We start from the raw sequence: 7887 nt of genomic DNA, 5'->3' as shown, positions 1-7887 counted from the left end.
AGAAATGGATCAGAGACTAGAGAAATTAGAGCAATTGCAAGAACAGATGCAAGCTCAGATGCAAAAAAAGTTAGCCAAACTGCAGCAAGATATGGAAGCATCCCAAAGAGAATTATTGAATCAATTAAAACAATTAACAGCTGGGGGGCATGATAAGGGGAAGAGCCCCGCGATAAATTCTGGGGATGATCACGAAGACCCTGCCTACCCTCCAGGTTTCGCCCCAACTAATGTCCAGACGCAACCAGGGGTGTACCCACAGAGGGTACCTGTCACCATTAGATCCTAATACCAAGTTGGTGCCCCAGCATCGATGAACTTCCCAACAGGTTCAGGCTCTAATCCCGGGGATAATCCTATTAATCCTGTGGTTCCAGATCTCGACGACGCGACAGAAATAGAGAAGACAAGAGTAGACCTGCCTAAACAATTAGAAGATCGTTGTAAATGGTTAGAAGAGAAGTTTCAAGCCATGGAAAATGCCGATTACCATCGAGGAGTAGAAGCTAAAGATTTGAGCCTGGTACCTGATCTGGTGCTCCCTCCTAAATTTAAAATGCCGGAGTTTGAAAAATACAACGGGACCAGTTGCCCCGAAGCCCATATCACTATGTTTTGTAGGAGGATGACGGGATACATCAACAATGACCCATTGCTGATTCATTGCTTCCAGGACAGTTTGATAGGGTCAGCGGCTAGATGGTACAACCAATTAAGTCGGGCCAACATTCATTCATGGAAGGATTTGGCGCAAGCCTTTATGAAGCAGTATAGACATGTGATGGATATAGCACCCGATCGAATTGTATTGCAAAACATGGAAAAGAAGCCTAATGAGAGTTTCCGGCAATATGCTCAGAGATGGAGGGAAGTGGCTGCACAAGTTCAACCACCACTGTTAGAGAAAGAGATAACTATGCTTTTTATCAATACTCTAAAGGCTCCATTCCTCGGCCACATGTTAGGCAGTGCCACTAAAAGCTTTTCAGACATAGTGATGTCTGGAGAAATGATAGAGAATGCCATAAGATGCGGCAAGATAGAAGGGGAGAAAGTACTAAAAGGTCAGCACCAAGAAAAAAAGAGCATGAGATAAACAATACAAGCATATTTAACAAGGACCATTCTAACACAATCACGGTGGGACAAGCCAGGGCAGTAACCGCTAATTGGCAAGGTTCTTTGAAACAGGAATCTAATCCAAGGCCAAATATGGAGAGACTTCAATTCACACCCATCCCAGTGACGTATAGGGAATTGTACCAGACCTTATTCGATGCACATGTGGTATCTCCATATTACCTGAAACCAATGCAACCCCCATACCCTAAGTGGTATGACGCAAACGCCCAATGCGAGTATCACGCGGGGACCAAGGGGCATTCGATTGAAAACTGCACTGCATTCAAGAAGTTAGTTGAAAGACTTATCAATTTGGGGATCGTAAAGATAGGTGACTCATCAGAACCGAATGTAGCAGAGAATCCGTTGCCCAACCATGATAATAAAGGGGTAAATACGATAATTGAGTATGAAGGAAGGAGAGTCAAAGCCAACATAGCAGAGATAAAGACCCCCCTTGAATGGGTTTGGAAACAAATGGTGAAAGGAGGTTTCATCAAGCAAGGTTCAATAGAAAGGCCTAAAGGAGCAAGGAAGTTTTGTGAATTCCATGCAGAAGAAAGCCATGACATCTAAGAATGCACAGAGTTCAGAACCATGGTGCAAAACTTAATGGATAACAAAGAATTGGAATTTTATGAAGAGATTAAGGAACTAGAAGAATGAGAGGTTTATGCTACAGAAGAAGGATCTACGGGGAAATCCCAAAAGGCTAATCACCCGATGGTGATTATTGCAAAACCAATGGGTAGAGAATCTGGAATACAAATAGCACCAAAGGTCATAATCCAGAAACCTGTATCCTTTCCCTACAAGGATAGCAAAAACGTTCCTTGGAATTACGACTGCAATGTAACAATGCCAGGAGAGGAGAGCTTGGTAAATGCTTCAGGAGAGAATGAAGGATTCTATACACGAAGTGGAAAACGCTATGATCCGGAAAACGCAAGAGTGGAATCTGGAAAAGGAAAAGCCTTAGCGGTTGAATTGGGAAAAGCAAAAGCAGACAAAATTGAGACGCGTGTCAACCAGCCGGTAACTGAAAATGAGGCTAAAGAATTTCTAAAATTCTTAAAACATAGCGAGTACAGCGTGGTAGAACAATTACATAAGCAACCAGCTCGTATCTCGATGCTTGAATTGCTTCTAAGTTCAGAGGTACATCGTAATGCGTTGATTAAGGTGCTAAATGAAACTTATGTCGCTAGCGATATCTCAGTGAATAAGTTGGACCGTTTGGTTAACAATATCAGTGCCGACAATTTCATTTTCTTTAATGATGATGAAATACCGCCGGGGGGAAGAGGGGCCACCAAAGCATTCCATATCACTGTTCGCTGCGGGGAGTATACGTTAGCGGGAGTGCTAATTGATAATGGATCAGCCTTGAACGTTTTACCCCTATCTACCTTAAATAGGCTACCGGTGGATGGTTCCCACATGAAATCATGCCAGAATATAGTGAGAGCATTTGATGGTACCGAAAGGAAGGTGATGGGAAGAATAGAAATACCCCTCTTGATTGGCCCAAATACATACGAAGTGGATTTCTTAGTGATGGATATCAAGCCTTCGTATAATTGTTTGCTGGGGAGACCATGGATTCATTCAGCAGGGGCGGTGCCTTCATCATTGCACCAGAAGTTGAAATTAGTGACAGAAGGCCGGTTAATTACGATCGACGCTGAGGAAGACATCATTGCATCGGTAACCAGTGATGCACCATATTTGGGAACAGATGAGGAGGCGATCGAATGTTCCTTTCGATCCTTAGAGTTCGTAAATACGACCTCTGTTATTGAGGGAAAGAGGATCCCAATGCCCAGCGTGTCTAGAACCACGAAGATGGGATTACAAATGACAGTTGGGAAAGGAGCTGTGCCTGGAAGAGGACTGGGAAAATACCTTCAAGGAAGGATAGAGGCACCAGTGGTGAAGGACAAACAGGACCGCTTTGGTTTAGGATTTAAACCAAATGCTAAGCAAAGAAGGAAAGAGTTAGAGAAAAGACAAGAGAGGAGGAAGGCGCGTTTGAACAGAGAAGAAGTTGATTGGGAACCTCTGTCTTTTCCCCACATATCAAGGACCTTCGTATCTGGAGAACCATGTATTCTGGACTTAGGACTCCAAGAAGGAAGACCACAGAGGAAATATTAGGAAACCTGAACATCAATGCCATATTTGAAGAAGAATCTGAAGAAGGAAGTACATCAGGCATTTATCCCTTTGAACCTGGGAGTGTTTTAAACAATTGGACTGCAGAAGAAATACCTGAAGTTTTTAGAGCTTTTCCAGAGTAATATTCAAAACATACTACTTGTTTTAAGCCTAGAGAAAATGAAAACCTTTTGTGAACTGAAATGGGCTTATATTTGAACATTGTGACTTCAATGAAATATATCTTCGCATTTTCTTTTTGAGTATATATTCTTTTAAAATTCTATTCATTCTTTCGTATGAATAGTCATCTTGGATGCTTATATTCCAAATCATTCTTTCATTCATGGCCATACTAAATAAGAATCCTTAAATTCATACATTCCCTGTACATTCTTTGGTACTTATAACAGGTTCCAAGATATCGATGACATGAGTGACTCTACTATGAACTTAGAGAACCCTTTTGAACGAGATATGTGTTTAGAGGAATCTCAAGATTTTGAAGATAACATAGATTGCAACCTGTCTCCGGACTTGTTGAGGATGGTAGAGCAGGAAGGGAAACAAATCTTACCTCACGAAGAGACGATAGAGACGGTGATCCTGGAAGAAGGAAAGGTGGTGAAGATTGGAACATGCATAGTTGAAGAAGTAAAACAAGACCTCATTGGATTGCTTCGAGAGTTCAAAGATGTCTTCGCATGGTCGTATCAGGATATGCTTGGCTTAAATATAGATATTGTAGTTCACCATCTTCCTATAAAGGAGGATTGCAAGCCCGTTCAGCAAAAACTTCGAAGAATGAGGCCGGATGTCGTATTAAAAATAAAAGAGGAAGTGCAAAAGCAATTCGATGCTGGATTCCTGCAAGTAGTTAAATACTCCGAATGGGTAGCCAACATCGTACCCGTCCCTAAGAAAGATGGGAAGGTACGAATGTGTGTAGATTACAGAGACTTAAATAAAGCTAGCCCAAAGGATAATTTTCCCTTGCCTCATATCGACACTCTGATAGATAACACGGCGGGACACTCACTATTTTCTTTTATGGATGGCTTCTCGGGATATAATCAAATTAAGCTGCATCCTGACGATATGAAGAAAACTACATTCATAACCCTATGGGGAACTTTCTGCTATAAAGTGATGCCATTTGGATTAAAAAATGCGGGAGCCACATACCAAAGAGCCATGGTGACCCTTTTCCATGATATGATGCATACAGAAATAGAAATCTATGTGGATGACATAATTGCAAAATCTAGAACAGATGAGGAGCATATACAAGTCTTAAGAAAACTCTTTATACGGTTAAGAAAGTTCCAACTAAAGCTTAACCCAGCCAAATGTACTTTCGGAGCTAGATCGGGAAAGTTGCTAGGATTTGTAGTCAGTGAAAGAGGGATTGAGATTGACCCAGATAAAGTCAAGGCCATACAAGAATTGCTTCCTCCGCGCACTCAGAATGAAGTTCGAGGTTTCCTAGGAAGATTGAACTATATTGCCAGGTTCATTTCACAGTTAACGGAGAAATGCGACCCCATCTTTCGTCTCCTTAAGAAACATAATCCGGGAGTATGGGATGAGGAGTGCCAAAAAGCTTTTGACAAGATTAAGTATTACTTGTCAACGCCCCAGTGCTGATTCCACCCTGCCCAGACAAATCGCTCATACTGTATTTGGCAGTGTTTGAAAATTCCATGGGATGCGTGCTGGGTCAACATGATGAATCAGGACGAAAGGAAAGAGCAATTTACTATCTCAGTAAGAAGTTCACCGAATGCGAAACAAGATATTCACCAGTCGAGATATTATGCTGTGCCCTAATCTGGACAACTCGGAGACTGAGACAGTACATGTTGTACCATACGACCTGGTTAATCTCCAAATTGGACCCTCTGAAATACTTGATGGAGTCAACCGCTCTGAATGGAAGGATGGCCCGATGGCAAATTCTTCTATCTGAATTTCACATAGTCTATGTGAACCAGAAGGCGGTCAAAGGGAGTGCAATAGCGGAATTCCTAGCAAGTAGGGCTCTGGATGATTATGAGCCATTGAACTTCGATTTCCCAAATGAGGATTTGATGTATGTTGCAACTGTAGAGAAAGATTTCCGAGAGGATGGTCCTTGGAAGTTGAGTTTTGATGGAGCTTCAAATGCTATAGGCAACGGAATTGGGGCAATACTTGTGTCTCCTAGTGGAGATTATTATCCTTTCACTAGCAAATTGGACTTTGACTGCACAAATAACATGGCTGAGTATGAAGCTTGCATTATGGGCATCCAGGCAGCCATAGAGCGGAAAATTAAGGTGCTAAAGGTATACGGGGACTCTGCATTAGTAATTTACCAACTCAAAGGGGAATGGGAAACAAGAGACCCGAAGTTGGTCCGCTACCGAAAATTGATTTTGGAGTTGATTGAGGAATTTGATAATGTCACCTTTAGTTACCTCCCACGAGATGAAAACCAGATGGCAGATGCTTTGGCCACTTTAGCGTCCATTTTTAAAGTGAACAAATTAGAAGATATGAAGCCTATCCAGATCAGCATCTATGAGGCTCCAGCCCATTGTTGCAACATTGACAATGAAGAGGAAAAGGATGATCACCCTTGGTACCATGACATATTGCGATATGTGAAGAGTCGTGAGCACCCTGACCATGCGACAGAAAATGATAAGAAGACATTAAGGAGATTGGCCATTGACTATGTCCTAGATGGGGAAATTTTGTATAAAAAGGGAAAAGATCAAGTATTGTTGAGGTGTGTGGATGCTGTCGAGGCGAAAGAAATTTTGGAAGAAGTGCATGAAGGTATCTGCGGAACGCATGCCAACGGCTTCACGATGGCCAGACAAATTATGAGATTTGGGTACTATTGGTCCACCATGGAAGGGGATTGCATTAGTTACGCCAAAAAGTGTCATAAATGCCAAATTTATGGTGACAAAATGCATGCACCACCTTCACCCCTTCACGTTATGGTTTCTCCATGGCCGTTTTCCATGTGGGGAATGGATGTCATCGGGCCAATATCTCCAAAGGCTTCTAATGGGCATCGATTTATCTTTGTGGTTATTGATTACTTCACTAAATGGGTGGAGGCTGCTTCATATGCTAATGTTACAAAGTCAGCAGTTAGTAAATTCTTAAAAAAAGAGATTATATGTCGGTATGGGATGCCAGAAAGGATCATATCTGACAATGCGCTGAACTTGAACAACAACTTAATAGCGAAAGTTTGTAGTCAGTTCAAGATCAAACACCATAACTCATCACTATACCGCCCAAAAATGAATGGGGCCGTGGAAGCAGCAAACAAAAATATCAAGAAGATTGTAGGGAAAATGACTGAAACCTACAAGGACTGGCACGAGAAACTACCTTTCGCTCTCTTGGCGTATCGTACCTCTGTTAGGACTTCTACTGGGGCAACACCGTTTTCTTTAGTCTACGGGATGGAGGCAGTTTTACCCATAGAAGTTGAAATCCCTTCTCTCCGGGTATTAACTGAACTAAAGTTAGATGAGGCCGAATGGGTTCAATCTCGATATGATCAGCTGAACTTGATAGAAGAAAAGAGACTAAAAGCTATTCGTCACGGTCAGATGTATCAAAAATGAATGATGCGAGCCTATAACAAAAAAGTTCGTCCCAGAGAATTTCACGAGGGGGACCTAGTGTTGAAAAAGATTCTTCCTCTACAAAAAGATTTTAGAGGAAAATGGATGCCAAATTGGGAAGGTCCTTATGTTGTAAAGAAGGCCTTTTCTGGAGGAGCTTTGATCTTGAGCGAGATGGATGGTAAAAACTTGCCAAATCCTGTGAACTCAGATTCAGTCAAGAAATACTTCACTTGAAGGAGGAGGACCAAAGTGAAAACCCGTAAAGGGCATTCAAAAAAAAAGGAGAGGCCAAGGTGAAAACCCGTAAAGGGCGCCTTGAGACCAAAGGGGGATTTAAGTTGAAAACCTGAAAAGGCGGCTCAAATTTTGAGAAGACATGAGGTGACCGGAGCAGCTCAAATTTTGATCTGGGGCATGTGGTGGTCTCGATATACCTGAATCAACAAGGAAAGGGTAGACGACATCTTGGGGTATCAACAAAACCCTGCAGATTCCCTAAACACATATCAAATTCAGAATGGTTTTCAGAAAGCTTATGCAGGGAAACTCGTGTTGTGATGTCTTGGGCACCTGCCGTCATCTTATTCATTTTGAATCTTGGCAAAAATTTGTTATCTCGATTAATGTATTTATCTCAAGCTTTGCTCCTAATAAAATTCCATCTTGTCCATCGTCTTTTCTCATTTTATCTTAGCAAAATTTGCTATCTTGATTAACTTATTCATTTCGAGATTTGTTCCCAATAACATTTTGTTTGTCCATTATGATAATCTTTTTTTCAAAACATTTGAAATAATGGTTAATAAATTGAATGTTCAAGCAAAAGGAGTTTTGCATATTACTCTAGAAATTTCTAAATAATGAAGGAACCTGAAACAGGATGGTTGTTTAGAACACACCAATTTTAAGTATCTAAAAGGAAAAAGCCTAAAGTAGGACTATCCTTCCAAACTTTGTTGTCCAAACAAGGATT

General features: G+C 41.4%; 1 protein-coding gene across 1 annotated transcript; it reads left to right on the top strand.

Annotated features, from left to right (window-relative positions):
• Window positions 1–313: 313 nt before the first annotated feature.
• LOC105795674 (uncharacterized) lies at window positions 314–7136 on the top strand (the record flags this gene model as incomplete). Its single annotated transcript, XM_052622357.1, is given in 5 exon segments — window positions 314–1054; window positions 1192–1627; window positions 1805–3185; window positions 3693–4906; window positions 4909–7136. Coding segments are annotated over 5 exon segments (6000 nt in total), but the record flags the coding sequence as incomplete, so codon positions are not given.
• Between the last annotated feature and the right edge of the window lie 751 nt (window positions 7137–7887).

Source organism: Gossypium raimondii, chromosome 10 (genome assembly GCF_025698545.1).
Source record: "Gossypium raimondii isolate GPD5lz chromosome 10, ASM2569854v1, whole genome shotgun sequence".
In the NCBI taxonomy this organism is placed as follows: Eukaryota; Viridiplantae; Streptophyta; class Magnoliopsida; order Malvales; family Malvaceae; genus Gossypium; species Gossypium raimondii.
The sequence above is the reverse complement of the archived record's forward strand: the minus strand, read 5'-3'. Positions and strand labels throughout refer to the sequence as shown.